The sequence below is a fragment of the Erinaceus europaeus genome, chromosome 17 (assembly GCF_950295315.1).
Source record: "Erinaceus europaeus chromosome 17, mEriEur2.1, whole genome shotgun sequence".
NCBI lineage: Eukaryota > Metazoa > Chordata > Mammalia > Eulipotyphla > Erinaceidae > Erinaceus > Erinaceus europaeus.
The window spans coordinates 37,932,782-37,960,768 of NC_080178.1; the positions used below are offsets into that span (position 1 = coordinate 37,932,782).

The 27,987-nt window shown below is 38.3% G+C and overlaps 1 protein-coding gene across 2 annotated transcripts in view; it reads left to right on the plus strand.

Annotated features, from left to right (window-relative positions):
* The window catches only part of GRM5 (glutamate metabotropic receptor 5), a 654,830-nt gene that overhangs the window by 9,633 nt on the left and 617,210 nt on the right, over nucleotides 1-27,987 (plus strand). For both annotated transcript variants that reach the window (XM_007534501.3, XM_060176672.1), the window contains exon 2: nucleotides 27,134-27,978. In XM_007534501.3, the coding sequence (XP_007534563.2) occupies nucleotides 27,318-27,978 (661 nt within the window). In that variant the 5' untranslated portion in view covers nucleotides 27,134-27,317. The remainder of the gene's footprint in view (nucleotides 1-27,133; nucleotides 27,979-27,987) is intronic.

A 27,987-nucleotide genomic window follows, 5' to 3' on the forward strand; every position in this document is an offset into this window, starting at 1 on the left:
TCTATGAACATAGGAGTACACACCTCTTTTTGGTTGGGTTTTATGGAGTCCTTGAGGTATAACCCCAGGAGAGGAATTACTGGATCATATGGAAGGTCCATGTCTAACCTTCTGAGAGTTTTCCAGACTGCTCTCCACAGAGGCTGTACCATTGACATTCCCACCAGCAATGCAAAAGGGTTCCTCTGTCCCCACATCCTCTCCAGCATTTGTTGCTGCTGTCCTTTTTGATGTATGTCATTCTTACAGTAGTGAGGTGGTATCTTAGTGTTGTCTTAATTTGCATTTCTCTGACAATCAGTGACGTGGAACAGTTTTTCATATGTTTGTTAGCCTTTTGGATCTCCTCTGAGGTGAATGTTTTGTTCATATCCTCTGCCGATTTTTGGATGGGGTCATTTGCTTTTTTGGTGCTAAGTTTGCTGAGCTCTTTATATATTTTGGTCATTAGTTTCTTGTCTGATGTCTGGCATGTGAAGATCTTCTCCCATTCTGTGAGGGGTCTCTCTGTTTGTTTAATAGTTTCTTTGGATGTGCAGAAGCTTTTCAATTTGATGTAGTCCTATTGGTTTGTTTCTGCTTTAGTCTTCCTTGCATTTGGGTTTGATTCATCAAAGATGTCCTTGAGGTGTAGGTGGGAAACTGTTTTACCAATGTTTTCTTCTAAGTATTTGATTGTTTCTGATCTGAAATCTAGGCCTTTGATCCATTTGGAGTTGAGTTTTGTTTCTGGTGAGATAAAGTGGTTCAATTTCATTCTTCTGCATGTTACAGCCCAGTTTTCCCAGCACCATTTACTGAAGAGAGCCTCCTTCTTCCATTTAATGCTTTGGGCCCCCTTATCAAATATTAGATATCCATAGGTATGGGGATTTATTTCTGGGCTTTCAATTCTGTTCCACTGTTCTGTGTGCCTATTTTTGTTCCAGTACCATGCTGTTTTGATGATTATGGCTTTATAATATAGTTTAAGGTCTGGGAGTGTGATGCCTCCATTTCTGTTTATTTTCCTTAAGATGGTTTTGGCAATTCTAAGTGTTTTCATGTTCCAGATAAATGATTGTAGTTTATGTTCTATTCTCTTAAAGAAGTTTGGTGAAACTTTGATGGGTATTGCATTAAATTTGTATATGTCTCTGTGGAGAATATTCATTTTGATGATATTTATTCTTCCAATCCATGAGCATGGGATATCTTTCCATTTCTTGGTATCAGTTTCTATTTCCTTGAGTAGCGACTCATAGTTTTCAGCATACAAGTCTTTCACTTCTTTGGTCACCTTTATTCCTAGGTATTTGATTGATTTTTTCTGAAACAGTAAATGGGAGTGATTTCTGGATGTCTTCTTCTTCAGATTTAGTGTTTGCATAAAAAAAGCCACTGATTTTTGTACATTGATTTTGTAGCCTGATACCCTGCTATATTGCCTAATGACTTCCAGTAGTTTCTGCTCAATTCTTTAGTTTTTTCTATGTATACTATCATATCATCTGCAAATAGTGAGAGTTTGACTTCTTCCCTTCCAATCTGTATTCCTTTGATTCTTTTCTCTTGCCTGATTGCTATGGCAAGATCTTCCAATATTATGTTGAAGAGTAATGGTGACAGTGGACAGCCCTGAGGGGGAATGCTTTCAGCTTCTCTCCATTGAGTATGATGTTGGCTGTAGGTTTGCTATATATAGACTCCACTATCTTGTTTTATTTCCCATCTATTCCCATTTTTTGTAGCGTTTTGAGCATGACTGGGTGTTGAATTTAGTCAAAGGCTTTCTCTGCATCTATTGAGATAATCATGTGGTTTTGGCTTTGCCTTTATTTTTTGTGCTGAATGACATTGATTGACTTATGGATGTTGAACCAGCCTTGCATTCCTGGGATGAATCCCACTTGGTCATGATGAACAGTGTTTTTGATGTGCTGTTGTATCTGGTTGGCCAAAATCTTGTTTAATATTTTGGCATCTAAGTTCATGAGGGTTTTCCTTTTTTGTTCTGTCCCTATCAGCTTTTGGTATCAGGGTGATGTTGGCTTCATAGAAGATGGAAGGGAGTATTCTTGTTTCGTCAGTCTTATGGAAAAGCTTTAGAAGTATGGGTACTCACTGTTTCCTGAAGGTTTTGTAGAATTCATTTGGGAATCCATCTGGTCCAGGACATTTGTTGTTGGGGAGATTCTTAATAACTGTTTCAACTTCTTTTTCTGTGATTTAGGTTTTGTAGTTCTTCCTGGTTCAGTTTTGGAATGGCATATGTTTCTAGGAATTGTTCCATTTCTTCCATATTCTCTAGCTCGGTGGCATATGGTTCTTCATAGAAATCTCACAGGGTTCTCTGGATTTCTGTGGTGTCAGTTGTGATATCTCCTCCATCATTTACAATTCTATTAATTTTAGTCTTCTCTCTTTTTTGTTTGGTGAGTCTGGCTAGGGGATTGTCAATTTGTTTAATCTTTCAAAGAACCAATATTTGGCTTCATTGATCTTTTGTATGGTTCTATTATTTTCTGTGTTGTTTATTTCTGCTCTAATTTTAGTGATTTAAGTCCTTCTGGTTGCTTTAGGGTTCCTTTGTTCCTCTTCCTCTAAGTCCTTGAGGTGTGCAGTAAGGTCGTTCATTTGAGCTTTTTCTTGGTATTTAATATGTGATTGTATGGCTATAAGTTTCCCTTTCATTACTGCTTTAGCTGTGTCCCAAATCTATTGATAGGTTGTGTCTTCAGTTTCATTTGTTTCCAGGAACATTTGAATTTCTTGTTTGAGTGAATCTCTGACCCAGTGGTTCTTAAGGAGTATGTTGATTAGTTTCCAAATTCTGTGACTTTTAATAATTTTCTGTTTGTTGTTAAATGCTAGTTTTACTCCACTGTGGTCTGAGAAGATACTTGGGATGATTTCAATGTTTTGAATTTATTGATGTTGTCTTTGTGGCCTAACATGTGGTCTATCCTTGAGTATGTGTTATGTGGATTTGAAAAGAAGGTGTATTCCAGTTTTTTGTGGTGAAGGACTCTTAAAATGTCCAAGTGGTCTAGTCTGTCAATCTCTTCATTCAATTCTCTTGTATCTTTGTTGGTTCTCTGCTTTGTTGATCTTTCTAAGTGTGAGAGTGGGGTATTGAAGTCTCCCACTATTACTGTATTACTATTGATGTATTTTTGAAATTCTTTCAGTAGGTGCTTGATGTATTTAGATGGTCCCTCATTGAGTGCATAGATGTTAATGATTGTTAAGTCTTATTGGCTGATTGATCCTCTAATCATTATGTAATGTCCTTGCCTATATTTTATGACTTTATTTAATTTAAAAATCTATCGTGTCTGAGATGAGAATGGCTGTTCCTGCCCTTTTTTGTGGTCCGTTATCCTGTATTATAGTTTTCCATCCTTTCACAGTAAGTCTGTGTTTATCTTGTTGTGACAGATGGGATTCTTGCAAGCAGCATATGGTTGGGTTATGTTGTCTGATCCATCCCCCAACTCTGTGCCTTTTGATGGGTGAGTTTAAGCCATTAACATTTATTGATATTATGGATTTAATGTATTGTAGTGCCATTGCTCAAAAAAATTTTTTTTTGTTTGCTCTGATATATTGCCAGTATTATAGTGATGGTCTTGTTTATATGAGGTCTTTTACAATCTCTTTCAGGGCCGGTTTGGTGATGGTTGCCTCCTTTAACTGTTGTTTGTCTAAGAAGGCTTTGATCCCTCCATCTAGTTTGAATGAAAGTCTGCAAGATATATTATCGTTGGTTGAAACCCTTTTTCATTCAGGACTCAATAGATATCTTGCCATTCTCTTCTAGCTTTTAGAGTTTGAGTGGAGAAATCTGCAGATAATCTTATGTGTTTTCCCTTGTATGTGACTTTTTGTTTCTCTCTTGCAGCCTTTAGGATCCTTTCTTTATCCTTACTTCTTCTCATTGTGCCTATGATGTCTCTTGGTGTCTTCAGGTCTGGGTTGATTCTGTTTGGAACTCTCTGGGCCTCTTGAATCTTGATGTCCTTTCTGTTATTCAGGTCTGCGAATTTTTCTTCTATTATTTCCTCTAGAATGTTTGCTTCCCCTTCCTCTCTTTCTTCCTCTGGCAGGCCAATTATGTGAATGTTACTTCTTTTGAGATCATCCCATATGTCTCTGTTGTTGTTTTCAGTGTCTCACTATCTCTTTTTGAGCTCTTTCACCTCTTTCTTCGTTTTCTCTAACTCATCCTCTGTCTGACTAATTCTGTTTTCTGCTTCTGTTAGTCTGCTTTCCCTTGCCTCAGCTTCTTTCTTCATTACAGCTATTTCAGATTTCAGTTCTCTAGTTGCCTCAAGATAATCAGTATTTTCCTTGGGGGTCTCAACTGTTGTTTCCCTAATACTGCCATTCCTTTCCTCCAATGTTGTTTTCATTTCTGTGATTAATAAGTTTATTATTGCTTGCATACTTTTCTTATCTATGGTTACTTCTGGCTGATTTGTAGTTTCTTCTGGGCTCTTGTCTTCATTAATTGGAGTATCAGTTTTATTTGTTTTAGATCTACCTATCTTTTTGATTTATGTTTTTTTTTTTTTTTTGCTCTGTAGTTCCTCAGTTGTTGTGTCTTGAGCACAAGCAACTCTGTACTTAATACCTTTATGAAAATTGCACTCACCAACCTCAGGAATTACAGTAGCAACTGAAGCAATTATTGAAGCAGTTTAATCACTACCAGTTAGCCAAACAATTTCTCCAGTCTGTGAAAAAATAGTAACCAAATTCCATTGAAGAAGAAAGAGCAAAGAAAGAAGGGATAGCAAGAATAGACAGTTATGCAAATCTACTATCCAGTGTATATTCTAGGGGTAACAAGAGGGGAAAGGGAACTAGAGCAGAGATACACACATAGAGAGTCCACTCTGAGTCAGATTTCTTCCCCCAAATAATTCACAAATTGAGAAAGGCAAAGAGGAAGGAAGGAAGAAGTGTATTACAGGATACAAAAAAAAAATAAGAAAAAGAAAAAAGAGACAAATGAGGGAAAAGATAAGAAAAAGAGCTGTAATTAAAGAGCAGTGAAAAGAAAGAAAACCTCAGGACTAGATAAGGATGGCTGAAAGAGACAGTTATGCAAATCTACTATCCAGTGTATATTCTAGGGGTGGCTAAAGGAGGAAGGGAAGTTGAGCAGAAACACTCACAGTGAGAGTCTACACTGAGTCAGAATTCTTCCCCCAAATAATTCCCAAATGTGTATCAGTGAATTCAAAAAAGCACACTGTTTGGTGGTGTTGGGGCTGGGGCCTGTGGCTTTGGAAGCTGTAGTATTAAGGAAGAAAGGATGACAAGAATGAGAAAAAGAAAAGAAAAAAAAAAGTAAGAGAGAGAAAAAGAAAAAAGATAAGAAAAAGAACAGTCATACTAGAGCAGTGAAAGGATTTTTTTATTTATTTATTTTTAATTATTTAATTAGCTATGCGGGGTGAGGTGGGGGGGTTGGCTACTTAGAAAGAAAAAAAAGGCCAGAGGTTTCAGAAGGGTATAGACTTAGAATGAATGATACTCCCTGGTGGAACAGGAATTTGATAAAGACAGAGGCTCAGCAGAGAAGCCTGCTAGGAGCTGGTCCCCAGGGACTGGTTATTGGGGGGGGTAGAGAGGGGGAGGATGTGTGCTTTATAGTTAAACGGAAAAAAAAAATTTCCCCTTTTTTCTACTCTATTTCTTAACCCAAATTAAGTTATAGTCACCTCCTTGGTGTCACCGCTAGGACCCCTTATTGACTGGCCTATTAAAGGCAGAAAATCCTACCATTTCCAGAAGATGTGTTCAGAGTTCAAGCCACTAGCAGCTTCTCAGTCTACCATCTTCCGGGAACCAATCAAATTAGTGACTTCTATACTCTACTTCTCTTCCTTGATACATGGAAGCAATATATTGATTTTTAACTAATTTTTACCTCAGACTTTAAATGTAAGTTAATTTTACCTTTATGAGAATTATGTTGAAAACTTTTTTCATTTAACTTTGCCTGGTAAGAATGTAGCCTTACATTTACATTTTTAGCCTTAAAGTTAATGTTTACCAAACTTCAAACACACACATGATCTTCAATACACAAGGAGAAAAACTTTTGTTACGACGACATGTCATTTTAAACATGAGTTTAGATCTGTACTGTCCCAGCCATTCAGGGGATGGGCCATCTGGAGGTGGCCTCCCGTGCAGCTCCACTTCCAGGAATTGTAGGTTGCCATCACTGCACAGATCTTTGCGTATTCTAGCTCCTCTGCCCTCAGAGCTGAGCTGGGGATCTCGGCCAGGGGGCCCAGTCCCGGCAGGGAGCCTGCGGTCTCCAGGTGGTCTAGGATCTGCCCAGACTTCATAGCAGGAGGGCGGGTGGGCTGGCCGTGCAGAAGGCATGGGCCAAGGCACCCCTGGGTGGCAGCCAGGATGGGCTGCAGCTCTGCCCACCATGTCTGCTGCCCTGCTCCTGGCAGCCGAGCAGCATGGAGGGAACCCGCTGCCAAAGTCCTAAGTCCTGCAGCAGCGATTAGTCTCTGGTGGGTTGACAGTGGGCGGAAACCAAGGTGTGGCCCATAATGAAATGTTCCAGAGACAGAGAAACTGTCTCATGAAGAAAGAGTAGAGGCTTTCAGAAACCTCTCGATAAGTAGGAAGGCAAGCCATTGTGGCTTTCCTTATCTGATCTTCTTTGGTCTGTTGCATGTGTGTGGAGCCGAGATTCTTGTCCCTGTTAGGGTGCCATTATGTTGTTTACCCCGGGCTGGCTTCATGGGCGGGAGACAGAAACGACCAGAAACTCATGGCTGAGCTGAGAATGCAATTTAATCTTTATTCACGAGTGAGCCGAGTCCAACAACCTAATCACCATACAATGTGCTCCTCCATTTCTCTCCTCCCACTGCAGTGTCTGGAACCAAGGAAGTATGTAGGATGGGGGCAGGGAGAAGGGAGAAGCACGAAAAGGCAAAGACTAAACCACAGTCTCCTGGAGGTGGGGGGAGTGAGACCAAACCAATGTAACAGAATGATCATGTAAATAGACCACAACATCAAGCAATGTAACAGAAGGGATCCCAGAAGCAGAACTAGAAGAATACCAAAAAACTAATACATATTTTTATATTCCTAGTATTGTATTGCACAGAGATAATTACAATATCAGTTTTACTTAAATAATAATAATGTAGTAAAGCACTTTAGAAAATAAGAATAAAGATAACATTCTTACAGAACTTAAAAATAATATCTTGAAAAAGCTAATGTAGAAATCACTGCTGAGTGGTCTAGGAGGTGGTACAGTGGATAAAGTATCAGATTCTCAAGCTTGAGGTCCTGAGTTCAAAACCCGGCAGCACATGTACCATAGTGATGTCTGGTTCTTTCTCTCTTCCTATCTTTCTCATTAATAAATAAATAAAAGCTTAAAACAAAGCACTACTGAAAGAGAGCATTGTTAACTTGTCAAAATTAAATATGACTTTGTATTTTATTTTTTAACAGATTTGTTTATTTTAGAATAGAGATACAGAAAGAAAGATACACAGAAAGGAGGAGAGACCAGAGCATTGCTCAGCTCTGGTTTATGGTGTTCCTGAGAACTGAACCTAGGACTTTAGACCCTCAGACATGAGAGTATTTTGAAGAACTGTTGTGCTGTCTGCCCTACTCTTGACTTTATATTTTATATAAAAATAATTTTATGCTACTTAAGTATAGTGATGCAATATTATACTTATATAATTTATAGGTACTCAGAACTGTACTTATTATTTAATGTTTTATTTATTTAGATAGAGACAGAAGTTGAAAAGGAAGAGGAAATAAAAAAGTAGAGAGAGAGAAAGAGAGAGAGAGAGACAATTGTAGCAGTGCTTCACTGCTTGTGGAGCTTCCCCACTACAAATGAAGACTGGGGGCTAGAGCATTGGTAATGTGTATGCTTAACCAGGTGTGCCACCACCAGAACCCCATCCCCGTAATCATTTATTTCCAGCAAGAGCTTCACTGAAACTTCATGCCTATGAAGTTCCACTACTCCTGGAAGACTTTTTTTTCCTGATAGAGAAAAAAGGATAGAAAAGGAAACTACGACCTTGGAGGAGAGAAAGTACACTCCTCTGAATTCTGTATTTCCCCCCTTTTTCTTTTAATGAAAGAAAGAAGAGAGAGAGAGAGAGAGAGAGAGAGAGAGAGACTTGTTAAATCCACTCTTTAAATGATGTCCCAATGTGATTCTGAAGCCACAAGAACATATGTGTGCTTCTAGGTGAGCTATCTCCTGGCTCACTGCTATGCTTAGTTAACACACACCATTATTACCCTTGGTACACACAGTTTAACCTGCATTTTTCTTGTCTGAAATTGCAAGGCTCAAACCAAATCATAACTTAAGGGAGGAACAGAGCAAACTAAGCTGCTTAGGATTATTCGGAAGTTTTAGGCAAAGGTTTTATGAGACTGATGTATTCAGATGATTGGCACTTAGCTGTGGTCTCTCTTTATGATTATGTAGACCTAGCCAAGATGATTTTCATATAAATTACTGGGGTCCAGTCAAACAATTTCAAATAAATTTTTGGGGTCCAGTCAGTGACATATCCAATAGAGTGCACATGGTGACAAGGACCAGAGTCTAAGCTCCAGGCCTCCACCTGCAAGGGAGAAGCTTTATGACCAGTAAAGCAGTACTATAGATTTCTCTCTACCTACTTTCTTTTTTAAATTTATTATTATTATTTTTAACCAGAGCACCATTCAGCTATGGTTTATGGTGGTGGGGGGATTGTACCTGGGACTTTGGAGCCTCAGACAAGAGAGTCTGTTTGCATAACCATTGTCCTATTGACCCCCACCTTATCCCTACTTTCTTATCACTCCCGCCCCTCTCAATTTCTATCTCTATCTAAAATAAATTAAGAATAAAATTAATGGGGACCAGGTAGTGGCACACCTGGTTAAGTGCACACACTAAAGTGCACAATGACCAAGTTTCAAGCCCCTGGTCCTCACCTACAGGGGGAAAGTTTCATGAGTGGTGAAGTAAAGCTGCAGGTGTCTCTGTTTCTCTTCCTGTTTATCTCCCCCTCCTTTGCCAGTTTCTATCTGTCTCTATCAAATAAATAAATAATTAGTTAAAAGTATTAAATTAATTACTGATTTCTGCACACTTGAGAGGACATTTGATATTGACTGGGGGATTTTGGTTTAATGTAATTAAACTTATGATATATCATTAGAAATCAGGGGTTGCTGTAAACATTTTGTGATAAACAGGACTGCAGCACCCACAACACATAATTTTCTAGTCCCAAATGTCAGTAATGCTTAGACTGAGAAATCTTGACACAAATGATTCCAAGAAATATATTCTCCAAGAACCATCTATAGAATAATAAATGACTCCAAGTATGTGTGGGCTTGAGCCTAGATGGCACATATGGCAAAGCAGTATACTGTCCAAGTGAGCTATTTCACTAGCCCACACTGTTTTTGAATTTAATCTTCTCAAAAGCCCTGTGGCTGGTACACAGTTACTGTCCTAAATATATTCTCTTTTGATTGTTCAAACTATTCAGGACATTTAAAGACTTCAATGTATAATAAAAGTATTTTATGTTCATATGGTCCTATTGGTTTTATAAAATTATCATATGTAAGAAGAATAACACACACATACTCATTGAGTTGTTGAAATAAATCATGATGCATTTTTGCATAGAAAAACATATTTGACTATGGGGGTAGCATAATATTTATGCAAAGAGACTCACATGCCTGAGACTACAAAGTCCCAGCTTCAATCCCCCAGACTATACCACTGTATATGTGTATATATATATATTAAAATTTTATTGGAGGAATTAATGCTTTATTGCACAGTTCCTAGTTCCATGTGACAATTGTCTGCAAAATATTCTCATGAAAGACCTAAATCCCCAACCACCCCCTCCCAGATCCTTTTCTTCCATTCATTCCCCAGAGTCCCTTGCTTTGGTGCAATATACCACCTACAGTCCAAGTTTCATCTTGTGTTCTCCCATTCTTCTCTGTCAAGTTCTACTTACCTGTGAGGTTATTCAATATCCCATCTCTTCCTGATTCATCCCACCTAATACTTTTTCTTCATGTTCCATCCAAAGTGAGGCAAGGGTTGTGATTTTACATTTACTGGTATAATACCTAGGTCTTTGATAGTTGGCCTTAGTTTACCAATATTGTATGTATTGCTCTATCCATTTTGCCCTCCCTTTTCCTATTATGTGCTTTCTTCTGTTGCTTTTTTGTGTTCTTGTTAAACATAATTTAGCAAAAAAAATAGGTCCTTAGTAAATTTTAGTTGTCAATAATTAAAGAACAAGCTATAAATGTAAAATAACATTTATAAGAACTTGATGAAAGAGAATATTATATGCGCACTGGTTGCAAAATAGCTAGACATCTTACTTGATCATTAAATTTAGAGTGGGTAATGATAGATTGCATCAGTTTTATAGATGTGCTGTAGAATACTATCTCAAATTCTTACACATTACTAAACCAATTGTTTACCTTACTTACAATTATCCACTTGCTGTTTTATTCTACTACCAACACCTTTTTATTTTTTTTCCTTTTGTTGCCCTTGTCTATCATTGTTGTTGTTGTTATTGCTGTTGTTGTTATTGGATAGGACAGAAAGAAATTGAGAGAATAGGGGGAGACAGAGGGGGGAGAGAAAGACACCTGCAGACCTGCTTTACCACCTGTGAAGTGACTCCCCTGTAGGTGGGGAGCCGGGGGCTTGAACCAGGATCCTGATGTCAGTCCTTGCACTTTCTGCCATGTGTTCTTAACCTGCTGCACCACTGCCCAGCTCCCCACCAATTCTTTTTAATTTGCAAATGTTTAAATTTTAAATTTCATTTTTGTGCACTATTCGTATTTTATGCTTTTGAGTTTATAGGGGTTTCAATTATAATCTGCCCTTTTTTTGTTTGTTTATTTTGAGCTCAAAGAGGGGGTGGTGGCTTTTCTGGTATACAAGGTCACAGGTATATTCCTGAGAGAGCTTCCACAGTAATGCTCTCTTCAAGCCCTGAAGCTCTCAGTATCATCCTACCTTCTGGTATCCCTTGTTTGTGGGGTGAGCTTGTTTCCAGACAACGATGTCAAAGGTAGACCTGACACAAGCATCACTGACACCCTGCCTCCTTGCTCTGAGGTTATTGCTCAAGCAGAAGGACCATTTTCAGTGCTGATATTCTGAGCTGTGTGATCTGCTTGTGTGGGGATTAAGTTATATAAGAGACATCTGTGCCAGAAAGATGATCAGTATTTCAGAAGATTGTTGAAAAACCAAAGATAGTGTGAGCAGTGGATCGGATTACAATGTAGGTTATCATTTGTGACAAATTCTGCTCATCAATAATTCCCCGTTATGCTCATTTAGTACACATAAAAGACTGATTACCTGAGGTCAGTACTCATGCATATTAACTGTCTATCTTTTCCTTTAATGATGTAATGATTAATTGTACTGTGCAGTGAACCCAAAAATATAAGATTGAATAAAGCAGCTTGAGTGCTTCTGAAAACTGAACCTGGGCCAATATACCACCTAAGTTTAGCTACTTATTCAATCTCTTGTCACTTGCCACTTTTGCTTGAACTTAAGGTCCACCTGCTTTGAGGGTACAGATATACATTTTGAAAGTTGTTTGTTTTTACATTAGTTTATCCTCATCTATGGTAATAATCTGGTGAAAATTTTCTACCAAACTAAGGTGCCTATCACTTTAGAGCTATAAACTAAAGTTCATAATTTAGTTTCCTTTACTGTTCCTACTTTATTCATAACGATAGTCAGAGATTCTAAACAAGTGATTTTAACTTGCGATCAAAATGAACTATTGTCAAAAAGGACTTAACTATTGAAAACAATGTACCATAATATTATTGTTTCCCCCTCCTTCTTAAATATCATATCTTAAATCAAATAACAACAGTTAGCCTCCTGGTGGAATCACTAAGGAGAAGCGATCTCACCCATTTACTTGTGTAGAGGCAGGTGAGAGCATGTCTTAATGGAAGAAATATTATGAGGTATCCAGAATTGATGAGGGTGAAGGAAAAAGAGTTGAGAATGAAGTTTTAACATTTAAACTGATAAACTTCAAACTGTGAAAACACTAATATCATCAGTAGCTGAGCATAATATCTAACAGCTTACTTGATTTTCATTATCATTATCTTTGTTTCATAATTAAAATGAAGGGAATAGGGGCAAGGAGAAAGCATAATGGTTATGCCAAAAACTTTCCATCGCTGAAGCACAAAAGGCCCTATTTTCAGTCCCTAGTATAATCAAAAGTCTGAGCTTAGAAATACCCTAGTTAAAAAAAAATTGGGTCTAGATGGTGATGCACCCAGTTGAATGTATATGTTATAATATGCAAGGACCCTGGTTTATCAACTCTTCATCTACGGGGGAAAATTTATGAGTAGTGAAGCAGTGCTGCTGAGCATATCTCTCATTATATCTCTGTCTCCCTCTTTCCTCTTGATTTATCTCTGTATCTATCAAATAAATAAGTAAATTAGTTAATAAAAATAAAATTAATGGGTATAGAAAGATATTTTAATATTATATTTATGCAGAGAAGAGTGAAAGAATGTTAAAGCATACAGTTCATATTAATATTCCACTTAGATAAAAACAAATGTATAAAGGTGACCTGCTTAGACAATTTAGGGAGAGCAGAGACCATGTTGGGTAATGTGATGAAACCTAGGATTTGATCTGACATCCTCCTTGGTTCTGATTCCAGACTTGCTCATATCTTTTCATTTTTGTGGGTGTCAGTTGCTCTGAATTATCTGGAGGTATCACTTATTAAAGGCTGGTATTATCTTCTGTGGTTAAAAAGCCATAGGTAAACATCAAAGGTCCTCTGCTGCTTTGCCCAGTTTCTCCTTCTTTAGGGGAAGTCTTATTTTGCTAGAATTCTTAAATGAGGTGGGTTTCTTCATCTATTTCCCAGTATTCTAAGTAGATGCAGGGAACATTACCAGGTAGATGCCTAGAAAACCTGGTGGAGTATATTCATTTCATTTCCTGTTGGTATGCATGAGACCCCTTCTGTTTCATTTGGTTTAAATCCCCCCTGCTTAACACTATTCTATTTACATAACCACTTCATTCTATTTATATAACCGCTGTTAACAAGCACCTCCCTCCAGGGCATTGGTTCAATCTCCACTGTTTCATGATATGTTTTTGCTCCACCCCACCTCCTTGTCACACCCTGATCCTCTCCTTGTCACACTCTGATTGTCACCAGTCACTTTTCTCTCCACCCTCTCTATGTCACACCCTGTTTCCACCCTACTTGGCAAGTATATATAAAGACAGCATTGTGAGTTTTAGAGTACTGTACCTTGAGTTTAGCTTAGCTCGTCTTAGATTGTGCTGCGTCCTGCATGAATAAAGAGATACTGCCTACAGCTCAACTATGAGTCCCTGGTCGTCTGTTACCTGCCTGTGAAGCCAGCCCGGTGAAAACAACATAACCCGTCGAAAACGACATATGGCGCCCGAACAGGGACTGAAATAAGCCCTGAACCATGGACCGGCATCAACGTGGGACCCTACCCATCCATCGTCCAGATAAGTAAACTTGGCTACCCATCCACCATGGGTTGCCTTTCTACTTATGAAGAGGTTTGCCAAAGCCTCTACTGTTTCATCATGAGACAGTTATTCTGTCTCTGGAACATTTTACTCTGGGCTACATTTCGGTTCCCTGACCGAGAACTTTGGTTTCTTATGACCGGGATCATAGAGCTTGGGAGATGCACGGAGATTTCTCCTTGGACTTTCTGGATTCCCTCTCCCATGTTTCCTGAGGAAAAGGACTACATTTTGCTCCGGGCCACAATTTGGTTCTTTATGACTGTGATCATAGAACTTGGGATATGCATGGGGATTTCCCCTGGGACTTTCTGGACTTCTTCTCGAATGTTCCCCATGGAGAAGGACTACTCTAATTTGAAGAGCATTCTCCAGTACCCTGGCAGTTCCCAAGTATGGAGACACGTGGTTAGTTCTACTCTCCTGATTGGATTCTTTCTTAGATGGGAAGACACTTTTAAAAATGGGTGCCTGAAGCAATCCAGCAGGAACAGTCCGAAGCACCCTAAATGGAATTTCGAGGAGCTTTTTGAACTAGGTCGCCCTCCGGGAATTCTTAATCCTACATGGTGAGATCTTGATAATCTGGTTCAAGTTGCGTTTCATAAGAGAATGATTTGAATGACTGAATTTTTGTTTGACATTGACTTAAAAAAAAAAATGCTGGACGCAGCCATGATTTCTAGAGACATCCAGAAACAATTCAAAAATTGTTTTTTCCCTCCTATGATTTCTCTTTTACGTCTTGACATGAATCTGAAACGTTTAATCCTGAAAACTGTATGAGTTATGGGTGGGGCAGATAGTGCAATGATTATGTTAATTATTCTCATGCCTGAGGCTTTTAACCGTGGTTCTTCTGTTTACCTTTCCACATTTTATTGAGTTTAAACTGTTTAAACAACCTTAAAATCATACTAGAAAGGACTTCCAATTTTAATGGAGTTATCAATTATAGTAAACTTCTAATCTGCTACAAGTTTTGTTTGACAAGTAAGTGAATTTCAGCTGTCAAAGTCTTCACATGAAAAAGTATCTACTCAAATGAAAATTTCTGGAAATCCATTTGGATCCCTGTTCTCTGACATCGCCCCCGGAAACCAATGATGAGACCTGGCACGACCTGAAGAAACAGATTCACAGACTCCAAAGCTCACTCTCTACAGAAAAGCAGAATTCTGGTGGCCGACATTCCCCATCGAGACAGACGTGCAGCGTTTCATCCTCTGGCATTTTCTTCTGTGGTCAGCTACTTTGGACTGACACCTCCATCGGACTTACTGGTACACACAGCTGTGTTTCTCAAAGACTAACTTCAGCCAATTGCCTTGAGACTTTATAGACCATGTCCCCTCGCCTGCAGGCTCTGTCCCAGAGGCAGAAAGCTCCCCCTCCTTATTAGGTTATGCCCACAGAGGCATGAAGCGCCCCAAGAGGCAAGAGATGCCCCCAGAGGCATGAAGCGTTCCCAGAGGCAAGAAATGCCCTTTCGCCTGCTAGGCCTTGCCCTTTGAGGCAAGAAAAGCTCTCCTTGGCATCACACTGGTTATTGCTGCTCGCCTATTTTGTTTTCCATGTCTTATGCCAGTTCTTTTGAAAACGCCTGTATGATATACGTTTCTGTTCACCCTACAATGGCCATTAGTTAAAAAGAAAGGGGGAATTGTTGGTATGCATGAGACCCCTTCTGTTTCATTTGGTTTAAATCCCCCCTGCTTAACACTATTCTATTTACATAACCACTTCATTCTATTTATATAACCGCTGTTAACAAGCACCTCCCTCCAGGGCATTGGTTCAATCCCCACTGTTTCATGATATGTTTTTGCTCCACCCCACCTCCTTGTCACACCCTGATCCTCTCCTTGTCACACTCTGATTGTCACCAGTCACTTTTCTCTCCACCCTCTCTATGTCACACCCTGTTTCCACCCTACTTGGCAAGTATATATAAAGACAGCATTGTGAGTTTTAGAGTACTGTACCTTGAGTTTAGCTTAGCTCGTCTTAGATTGTGCTGCGTCCTGCATGAATAAAGAGATACTGCCTACAGCTCAACTATGAGTCCCTGGTCGTCTGTTACCTGCCTGTGAAGCCAGCCCGGCGAAAACAACATAACCCGTCGAAAATGACAATTTCCTTTTTTTTTTTTTTTTTTAATTATTGGGAGGATTAAAGTTTTACAATCGACAGTAAATACAATAGTTTGTACATGCATAACATTTCCCAGTTTTCCATATAACAATACAACCCCCACTAGGTTCTCTGCCATCATGTTCCAGGACTTGAAACCTCCCCCCACCCCCCCACCCCCACACACACCCATGCCAGAATATTTTATTTGTTGAAATACACCAAACTCCAGTCCAAGTTCTGTTTAGTGTTTTCTCTTCTAATATTGTTTTTCAGCTTGTACCTATGAGTGAGATTATTCCATATCCATCCTTCTGTTTCTGACTTATCTCATTTTACATGATTTCTTCAAGCTCCATCCAAGATGGGCTGAAAAGGTGAAATGACCATTTTTAAAGATAGCTGAGAAGTATTCCATTGTGTATATATACCACAAATTTGTCAGCCACTCATCTGTTGTTGGACACCTGGGTTGCTTCCAGATTTTGGCTATTATGAATTGGGCTGCAATGAACATAGGTATACACAAATCTTTTTGGATGGGTATATTTTGATATTTTGTTCTTTAGGATATATCCCCAGGAGAAGAATTGCAGGATCATAGAGTAGGTCCATTTCTAGCCTTCTGAAAGTTCTCCAGACTGCTCTCTACAGGGGTTGGACCAAGTAACATTCCCATCAGCAGTGCAAGAGGGACACTTTGTCCCCACAACTTCTCCAGCATTTGTTGTTGCTACCTTTCTAGATGTATGACATTCTCACAGGAGTGAAGTGGTATCTCATTGTAGTCTTCATTTGCATTTATCTGACTTGTAGCATTTTTTCATGTTTTTTGGCCTTTCAGACCTCTTCTATGGTGAATATTCTGTTCATGTCCTCTTTTTCATGTCCATTTTTAGATGGGGTCATTTGTTTTCTTGCTGAGTTTGTTGAGCTTTCTATATATTTTGGTTACTAGCTTCTTGTCTTATGACAAGTAAAGATCTTCTTCCATTGAAGTGAAGGTTCTCTTTGTTTGGGTATTGGTTTCTTTTGCTGTGCAGAAGTTTTTTAATTTGATGTCATCCCATTGGTTTATTTTTGTTTTAGCTTTCTTTGTAATTGGACTAGTTTCATTGAAGATGTCTTTAAAATTTAGACAGAAAAGAGTTCCAATATTTTCCTCTATGTATTTGATAATTTCTGGTCTAACATCCAAGTCCTTGATCCACATGGAATTTACTTTTGTGTTTGGTGAAATATAGTGGTTCAGTTTCATTCTTCTGCATTTTTCAATTAATTTTTTTCCAACACCATTTGTTGAAGAGACTCCCTTTTTAGTCTGGGCACATAGGTCCTCTAAGTTGGTGGTATATGTTTATTCATAAAGGTCTAGCATGACACATCAAATTTCTGTGGTATCTGTTGTGATATCTCCTCTTTCATTTACAATCTGATTAATTTTTATCTCTTTCTTTTTTATTGTTTTGTGAGTCTGGCTAAAATTTTATCAATTTTGTTTACTCTTTCAAAGAACCAGCATTTAGCTTCATTGATCTTTTTATGGTTTTTCTCTTTTCAATGTTATTATTTCTGTCCTAACTTATTATTTCAGTTCTTCTTGTTGCTTTAAGTTCTTTTGTTGTTGTTCTTCTAAGGCTTCCAGGTGTGCAATCGGCTTGTTTATTTGTGCTTTTTATGGTTTCCTAATATCTGATTATATGGCTATGATGTCCCCTCTAAGTACTGCGTTAGCTGTGTCCCAAATATTTTGATAGCTTGTATCTTCATTTTCACTGGACTCATGAAACATTTTGGTTTCTTCCTTAATTTCCTCTTTGACCTTGTAGTTGTTAAATAGTTTACAGTTGAGTTTCCATATTTTGGAACTTTTACTAATTTTTTTATTACTAAGTGTTAATTTAATTCCACTGTGGTCTGAGAAGATGCCTGGGATGATTTCAATGCTCTTAAATTTGTTGGCACTGTCTTTGTGGCCTAGCATGTGGTCTTTCCTTGTGGACCACATCCTTGTGGACATGTGGACCCATGTAGACTTGAATAGAATGTGTACTCCAGTTTCCACTAAAAGCCAGAAGAGATAGGCAAGACTACTGTATCCTGCTAGACTGTCATTCAGACTTGATAGAGGCATAAAAACATTGTATGATAAAAGCAATAGTTGAAGGAATCCACTATCATCAAGCCTGACCTGTAGAAGTTCTGAAAGGTCTCATATTAACAGTCACAGCACCATAAATATGACACATATCAGAATACTCTAAAACTCTAGAATAATAGTATTAAAATATCCTCAATCTATAATATCAATAAATGTCAGTGGCCTTAATTTATCTATTAAAAGACACATAGTAGGAAGGTGGATAAGAAAACACAACCCAAATACATGTTGTCTGTAGGAATCCCACCTAACTCAACAAGACAAACACAGACTCAGAGTGAAAGGATAGAAAACCATCAACAATGCCAAAGGGCCAGAAAAAGGGGCAGGAACAGCTATTCTGATAATTGAAATAATAGACCTTAAAATTTAAAAAAAAAATGAAAAAGATAGGGATGGACATTACTTAATATTCAGATGATCTGCCTATGAAGAGAAATTAATAATTATTAACATCTGTGCACCTAATGAGAGGTCATCTAAATATATCAAAAACCTACTAAAAGAGCCACAGCAATATATTAACAGAAACACAGTAAAAGTATGAGATTTCAATGCACCATTCTCTGAAATTGACAGATCTTAAAGGCAGAAAATCAATAAAGAAACAGGGAAATGAATGAAGAGATAAATAGACTAGAACTATTGTACATTTTCAGAGACATTCTGGCTTTTAGTGTTTGTGTGGAGAAATCTACTGCTATTCTTAAGAGTTTTCCTCTATAAGAACTCTTTGTTTTTCTCTCGCAGCCTTCAGGATCCTTTCTTTATCCTTATTCCTTTTCATTCTAAATATGATGTGTCTTTGTGTCTTTAAGTCTGGATTAATTCTGTTTCAGACCCTCTGGGATTCTTGAACTTTTATGTGTTTTATGGTGTCTAGACTAAGGGAGTTCTCATCTATTATACCTTGTATAATGTTTTCCTCCTCTCCCTCTCTTCCTCTAGTTAGCCAATAATGCATATATTTTTTTTGCCCTTACATATGTCTCTGTTGTTGTTCTCAGTATCTCTTAATTTCTTTTGAGATGTCTTCTTTCTTAGTTTTCTCCAATTAGTCCTCAATCTTGCAAATTTTAGTTTTCTGCCTCATTCATTCTATTCTCTCTCCCTTCTGTTGTTTTCTGTATCTTAGCTATTTTGTTACTCTGTTCTGATACTGAATTAACTTATTCAGCCAGATGTTCCCTTAGCTTAACTACTTCAGATTTCAGCTCCCGAATCACCTTGAGATAGTTAGTGCTTTCTTTTAGTCTCATTTATTGTTTCCCCATTTCTGATTATATTACTTTCAAAGCTTTCCTCATTCTTGTGACTAATGCCTCAGTCTTTCGATGTTGTCCTCATTCTTTTGTGTTTCTACCTTCAGGAGGCTTTTACCTGGGATTTTATTCTGGCTCATTTATCTAATGTTTCTTCTTGGTTTAACCATTGTATATAGTGTGTTATAATGTCCCTCTCTCAGTACTTTTTAATCTTCTGATCACTTTTGCCTGGACTGACTTGTGTCTAACTAAGGTACTTAAAGAGTTAACAGTTAGGAAATTAAGTTGTTTCAATTTTATTTCAGTCCAAGAGTTGAAGCTCAGTGGTTGTTATGCTCTTTTTCTTCCCTGTAGCTTATGGGATCTTGCAGGTTTTTAAATTATAAGTAGTTCTTTTTAGCTTAATCACTCACTCCTGACCAAGATATAAAACAAGGTGGGGTTGAGATAACACAGTGGTTGTTCAAAGAGACTCCCATCCCTTGAGGGTCTAAAGCCCAGGACCTAATTCAGCTGCTCTAACAGCAGCTAGAGCCAATCCAGACATCCATCCTTGGCCCTATGAGTTTTTAAACAAATCCTGTTTGTATTCTTTGTGTTCTCAGGCAGTTATTCACTGTGTCTCCCATTCATCAGAACAATGTGGAAAGACTCCCACTGTACAGACCCTCCTCTAGACCACTAAGAGTGTGGTTCTTCTTCTGAATTGCCCCCATCTCAGCACAGGGTCTTCCCACTGCTGTTCCAGCCTCCAAAGAACAATAGCAATGGAGGCTAACAGTTCCATTTGCTGAGCTTTAGGGGATCTTCTCCTCTCTTTGCAGTTCTTTTTTTTTTTTTTAATAAAACTCAAACTGGAGGTGGAGCCTCAACTTGTTACCTGCTGGACTATTAACAGCCCCAGGAATCTCTCCTTAGGGCCCCTCTCTGTCCATGAGCCACACATGTTAACTCATCATGACTTGGTGTGCTCCCAAAGTGGTCCTAATCTTGTCTTATTGTGTCCTCAGGTAAACTTCTTTGCTATTCCTAGTTGAGTGGGGAGAGAAGAGGACAGAGGAGAGAAATACAACATTGCTACTCTGTAGCCCTGCCCTCAGAAGTTCACTCTTTGGCTTTTTAAGCAGAATTATTTGGACAGTGTTAATTGTGGATACTGTGTGATGTAGAATTTAACCTTAAAAAAGATTAGATGTTTGTTGGAAGACAAATGAAATAAATCACATGGTGTGTGGATAAACACCATGTGAGAATCTAGAGAGATAGCTCAACTGGTAGGGCCCATATTCTGCAAATCATGAGGCCCAGGTCTGAACTCTGGCACCACATCTAGGCATTTTGGAAGTAGGACTATGGAAAAAACTGCTGCTGTGATTTATCTGTTTTTTTTTTTTTATGAATGAAAATTGACCTGGACTAGTGAAATTATATATGTATGAGTCATTCCTGGTCTCTCTTCCTCTTTCCTCTTCAGAGAGAGAGAGAGAGAGAGAGAAAGACCCACACTGTGTAAACTCAAGAAACAAGGGCGTCTACAGTCAAGAATCTGGGAAGATCTTACCAAAGGACTACTGTAAAGCATCAGTTGATTCAGTCTTCTTCAGAACCCTTTGCAGTAGGTAGTGTTCTCGTATTGGTTGTGAAAAAGTCCCAAGATTCAGAGATAATAATAAAGGACACAGTCTCAAAGGGCAAGGCCATAGTGAGGTCCAGAATGTGGTGTCCTCTCCTATCCCCACCTCTGCTGAGAAGACTGACATGAAGGCTATTGAGACTTGAGACTCTCAGGAGGCAAAAGCAGCAGGAACACACTGTGAAGGAGGGGAGCAGTGGTCTTCCAAGGAAGGAGACATGGGGAAGAGATAAGACTGTGGAGGAATGCTGGGGCAATTACTGGGAAGGCACACTTGAAAATGTCACAGAGAGGACCTCACAAACTAGCTCACTAGGATAGTGATTTATTTTACCATGTGTACCATCCAGGTTCAATTTTGAAACTAAACAGAAGCTTTGGTGCTGTACTCTCTTTCACTTTCTGCCTCTCTGTCTTACTCTTTCTGTCTGAAAAATTCAACCTGGGGTGGTGAAGCACTGGAGATGCCAAAATAAAAGAAAACAAAAAGAATATAACAAGCAATGCATACATTGTGATAGCAAATGGAGACATTTAGAAAAATACAGATAGAGAAGGCTGGCAAGATAACATAGTGGTGTTATACTATGCTATCTGAGTAAAATCCCCAGCACCACCATAAACCAGAGTTGAGAAGTGTTCTGGGGTCTCACACTCTCTGTCATTAAAAATAATGATGATCCTTTAAAATTACAGATAAAGGTAAAGAAGAAATTAAATATCACCTTTATCCTCAAAACCCAGAGGATATTCTACTAATGTTGCCATATGTGTTTCTAGATTACAAACTCATATATGTACATAATATTTCTTATGAAATATGATGGACACTTTCTCATTCTCATGATTTTTTTTTCTTTTCATTCTCCTTAGCTGGTTTCTCCTTATCTATGGGAATTTAAATGCCCTGGGACTCAATTTGTTTGTTTATTTGTTAATATGGGTATGTGTTTGGTGTTTGCACAATGACCCCACTGCTCTTGGTAGCCATTTTTATTTTTATTTTTTAATAGAGGCAAAATGAAATAGAGAAGGTATGAGAGTGAAGGGAAAGAAGAGTGAAAGTAAATTTCACTGCTGCCCTGGTCCATCCTTCCTACTCCCAGCCTATAAGTATAGACCTAGAGTTTGAACCCAGGTCCTTACATATAATAAAATGTGTGCTCTATGGATTGCATACTTATTAGAAAAGTGAGTGTTCCTGATACTATAATACATATTTGGTGTCTTGGGAATTGATGTTATATTTATTTCCTGTATTTGAGGATATATATGAAATACTGTTATTTAACTTTACATTAAGATTTAATTACAATCTCATCACATTTCTAAGACAAATTATTGTAAAATGTACTTTCATGTTTTTTTTAGAGCCACAGTCTAATGAATGAAAACTGATAAAGGCAAACTTTTTCATTCAGATAAAGAGTTAAAAGTGAAGGAGGGTGGGAGAAAGTAAGGGAGACTGAGAGAGCAAGAGAAAGAACAGCATTCATGCTTTCTCTGTTGCCATGACACCTCCTGGTGGGCATCTCATCTCTCCCTTTGTCAGATATTTGAGCTGTTATATCAACAAAATATATCCATTGAGCATATTCAAGGTAGATTTCTAAGTAGCACTGGTGTTGTAGTCTAGCATGCTATGAGCATTTATGGTTGGGACACTTTAGTGTACTGAAACACATTGATCACCACTGATAAAGTGGATTATGTCTTGTGGGTGCTAAGTCAGCCCTTAGCCTGAAATACTCTTTAATCTATATTTAACGAAACAGCCTTGTAAGATTCAGACTGTGATAGAATTGATCCTCTCCATTTACACAAGATCAAGATGTTAATCTTTTTCAGATGGGTATGGGGACTGTACGGGACCCTGGGAAGAGCTGTGTTGAGTTTAACATAGACATGGGACCAGACAGTAGTGAATTTTGTAGAGTGCACATGTTACCATGTGCATAGACAGGGTTCATTCTCCTGATGCCCACCTGCAGGGGGGAAACTTCAAACATGCTAAAGAAAATATCTCTTTTTTCTCTCACTATCTCTCCCTTTAGTATCAGTTTCTCTCTGTCTCTATGCAAGAAAATGAGTAAATAAATAAAATCCTAAAATAAAAACATATACCTGAAATGGGATTATTGTAAGGCTGTTGACATGTGCTACCATATACATGGACATAGATGTTCATAGTGTATAATGTCTTCCACGGAAGAACAATATGTTTTATTCAAACAGAATGAAGCTGTGTGCATGACAGTGAGTATTAAACTGCCTAGAATCTTCTCTTTAAGCTTATCTCACACCACAAGTTTTTAATTTTTCTCTTTACCTATAGGTTTTCATAATTCCCTATCTATTTTTTTTCATAAGTGTATCTCCCATTTTAATCCCCCCATTTGTGCGCCTATATTTTTTTAAATAATTATTTTAAAGTAAAGATATATCACTAATTTCTGATTTGCTAGACATAGAAATCATTATATATTCTTGGTCTTATAGACTAGTCACTCCTTATCTTCCCCCTCCTTCATCTCCTTTTCTTCATTCTCTTTTTCCTTCTTTCCCTTTATTCTTTCTTTCTCTTCTTTTTTTACTCCTCCTCTCTCCCATCTCCTGTCTCCTCCTCCTTCTCACCAGGGCTTCATTGCTGTAATCCAACCTTTTCACAGATAGACAGATATAGGGGAAAGATAGCACATTAACCAAATGGTCTCTAATGCTATGGGTACTAGACTCTAGCCTGATTTGAGGCATGACAAAGAAGGCACATTATGTAAGTGAGATATCTAGCTGGTCTACTCATCCATTCTTTATATAGAATGTGTATGTTTTTCAACTGTCAACATTTCACTCTTCATTTTATTGTTCCTGACACTACAAGGCTACAATTAAAGTTAACTTTCAGGGCACCAATGTAAGCAGAAGAACAAGGAGCATCTATACTTTGGTTGCTCTTGAACATATAGTCTTTGCGTAAGAGTGACATACATATAACTGGTGCATGCATTCTCAGTGACAGGTAATGATAGTCACTATCATTGTACATTATGCACTTTTGGGTAACATTAATTTCTGTCACTTAATCGTAGGTATTGCTGAAAGAGTTCAACACCTTATTAATTTTTAAAGGGTAGACAATTTAATTTGAACTTGGGGCTCAATGCCTGCACTATGAATCTACTGCTCCTGGAGGCCATTTCTTTCTTTCTTTTTTTTTTTTTTTTCACAGGATAGGACAGAGAGAAGTTTAGTGGAGGAGGGAAGATAGAGAAAGGCGAGAAAGACACCTAGAGATGTCCTTCTCACCGCTTGTGAAGCGAACCCTCTGCAGGTGTGGAGCTGGGGGCTTGAATCGGGATCTTTGAGTGGCTCCTTTCGCTTTGTACTATGTGCGCTTAACCAAGTGCGCTACTGTCTGGCCCCCAAAACCTAATTTATACTATAACAAAAAAAAGAATCTTTCAGTGTTATAACCACTTCTCTGTCACTATGCACAACTTGCCTAAAATAACTCTAAATGATTCAGGGGATTGGTATATTTATTAATCTGATAGACTGTTGTTAGTCCTTCACACTATTTCGAAGATCTTAGAGTAAAAAATGAGAGTTGGTGTGTTATTTTTATTTACTTAGTAGCATTCTAGATATAATGTGAAATTATGATTCCTTTAGTCTCAAATATGTCTTTTTGTATATTGTAGAATTCATTTTACTATAAGAATAAGCATTTATCTCTAGAATGAACATTGCTCCAGGCAAAATAAAAGAAAGGTTTGAGTTAATTTTAATAGAAAATAATAGTATATATCTCATTTTTCCTTTCCCTTCTTTATAAATCCAATATTGATTTTAAAAAAGCTAGTTACCTGACCTCCAAATATTGCAAATAGTTTCCCTAGAGCATTATCTATTTTGTAAGGCTTTTTTATTTTGATGCTTGGCAATATTCAAAAGCCGTTCCTCATTTCCATAGGAGACTACTAGCAATAGGATACAGGTATTCATTTTTATGTATGAAGAAGACTACTGCAATACTGGTGAGTTTTGAAAGTCAGTGATAGTCAGTGACAGTTTTGAAAGTCCGTGATAGTTTTGAAAGTCTGCTATGAAGAAGCATATCATCTACATGAATTCCACAAGATATATCACCTGACTTTGAAAAGTGGTGTTTAGGAAGCTAGTTACTTTAAATTCATTTGAGATCATTGGTCATGATGGCAACTTATAAGTATCTTATACAATCATATAAATCATTAATTTTCAGTTGCCTTTTACAAATTATACTACAATTTGCTATAGGTAATTTTTTCCCTTTCTCTTCTCTTCTCCCTCACTCACCCCCATCTTTCTCTTAGGATTTAAACTGAAGTAGATGACTGCTTTCAAAGCTTTAATGAATTTCTCTGTAAAAAGATGAAGAAATCATTTTCCCCTCCTTTTCTTTCTCCTCCTCCACCTCCACCCCTGCTGCCTCCTCCTCCTATTTATTTATTTATTTACTTATTTACTTATTTATTTATTTATTTTTTACCAGAGCACTGCTGAGCTCTGGTTTATGGTGGTGGAGGCATTGTTCCTGAGACTCAAGCATGAGAAACTCTTTACATAAGCATTATGCTATTCATCTCCAACATTCCTCCTCATTCTTCTCCGTTCTATCAAGAGTGTATAAGGATAGGTCCACACATACAGCCTCCCAACTCTTTGACTTCCCACAATGTGGAATTTGTTTCCTGAATCAGAGGTTGAGGACTGATTACTGTGATTTTTTTTATTACAAAACTGTAATTACTTTGAAGCCACTGGAGAACTGAATGAGTTGCTAGAGAATTATCTTTCTTCACAGCCTAGCCACAGAATGCCCTTGGAAATTTAACAATAGAAAAGAGCATGTCTTGAATATAGAAATGTTTAGTATACAAAACATATGCATAATTGGTAGTTTATGTTGATCCCCATAAGGGCAGTCACAAAGATATTAGCCCCATTGCTCAAATGAAGTAAGAAAAACTAAGTACTGAGGGGATTACACTTCAAAGAATCAGAACTGGGGGGCTGGGTGGTTGATCACCTGGTTGAGGACACATGCTACAATGTGCAAGGACCCTGTTTAAGGCCCTAGTCCCCACTTGCAGGGAGAAAGATTTACAAGTGCAGAAGTAGTGTTATAGGTGTCTCTCTGTCTCTATCCCTCTCTGTCACTCATTATCCTCTTGATATCTGGCTGTCTCTATCCAACAAATAAGTAAAGATAAAGGTAAGTGTTGGAATTTGAATCTAAACAATTCTTTTTCTGGAAAAAAATGCTCTGATCTCTATTTGGAGGTGCATTATACTTAGAAATAACCATTCTTTCTGGGATTTGGGCTGTAGCTCAGTGGGTTAAGCGCAGGTGGTGCAAAGGACAAGGACCGGCATAAGGATCCTGGTTCGAGCCCGCTGGCTCCCCACCTGCAAGGAAGTCGCTTCACAGGTGGTGAAGCAGTTCTGCAGATGTCTATCTTTCTCTCCCCCTCTGTCTTCCCCTCCTCTCTCTATTTCTCTCTGTCCTATCCAACAATGACAACATCAATAACTACAACAATAAAAAGAAAAAAACAAGGGCAACAAAAGGGAATAAATAAATAAATATTTAAAAAATTAAAAAGAAAGAAATAACCATTCTTTCTTACAGTTCATTTATTTTTGAGACAGTTATCTGACCTCATTTATCTTTGTTATCCTAGTCACAAACTATTAAACATTTACTTATTAGGAAGATTAGTCAATTTACTCAATATTGAATCTATATTTTTTTCTTTATAAAGTAATTTTTTCTTTGTCATTGCATAATTAATACATTCTTGATGCTGAGTATGTGGGGGAAAATAAATAACATTGCAAAACAGCAATTAGCACTAGTCAGAGATCCTAGTACTTAATGTTTAATACTTTCATATGCACATTCCCCAATGTTTTCTGTTTGTGACATAGTTTTTCTTTTAGGAGGATTTCTCTTACCTGCACAGTAGAGTATAATTTTGCCAGCCATCCATATGTTGGGTTTTGTGTATTCTAGATGAACACATGAAAAGCAAATGGTAATCTAAGAAAAACAGGCCAAGAGCCTATATCAACTACTTTATTAAGTCCCTAAGGAAACAAGTAAAGGGGATCCAGAATAATTTTTTCAAGTGATTTGCATCATAAAAGCCCTCTTTCACCAGTTGCATAAAACATTTGAGCCTCTTGGGGTAGTTGCCTTAATTTTGATAAATACCCTTGCTTTTTCTCTTCTCTTCCAGGTTTGGAAGATTATGATCACATGGGTCCATCTAACAAAATAGAACTTGGGGACATGGTGGTCCTTTAGGAAGTACGTTTGAGTTTCTCCTCATTCCTTTTCTGGCCAACCACCAGAGGACACAATCAATCCAGACCCTTCTAAATGCCCCTCACCATGCTCGTAGCTTGAATTCTTTCCCTAAAATGGTCCTGCTGTTGATCTTGTCTGTTCTGCTTTTGAAAGAAGATGTCCGTGGGAGTGCACAGTCTAGTGAGAGGAGGGTGGTGGCCCACATGCCAGGAGACATTATCATTGGGGCTCTCTTTTCTGTCCACCACCAGCCCACTGTGGACAAAGTGCACGAGAGGAAGTGTGGGGCTGTGCGTGAGCAGTATGGCATCCAGAGAGTGGAGGCCATGCTGCACACCTTGGAGCGGATCAATTCTGACCCCACTCTGCTTCCCAACATCACCCTGGGTTGTGAGATCCGGGATTCTTGCTGGCACTCAGCTGTGGCCCTGGAGCAGAGCATTGAGTTCATAAGGGATTCCCTCATTTCTTCCGAGGAAGAAGAAGGCTTAGTGCGATGTGTGGATGGCTCTTCCTCTGGCTTTCGCTCCAAGAAGCCCATTGTTGGAGTCATAGGGCCTGGGTCCAGCTCTGTGGCTATTCAGGTCCAGAATCTGCTACAGCTTTTCAACATCCCTCAGATTGCCTACTCAGCCACCAGCATGGACCTTAGTGACAAGACTCTGTTCAAGTATTTCATGAGAGTTGTGCCTTCAGATGCCCAGCAAGCTCGGGCAATGGTGGACATTGTGAAAAGGTACAACTGGACCTACGTGTCAGCTGTGCACACTGAAGGTAAGACCC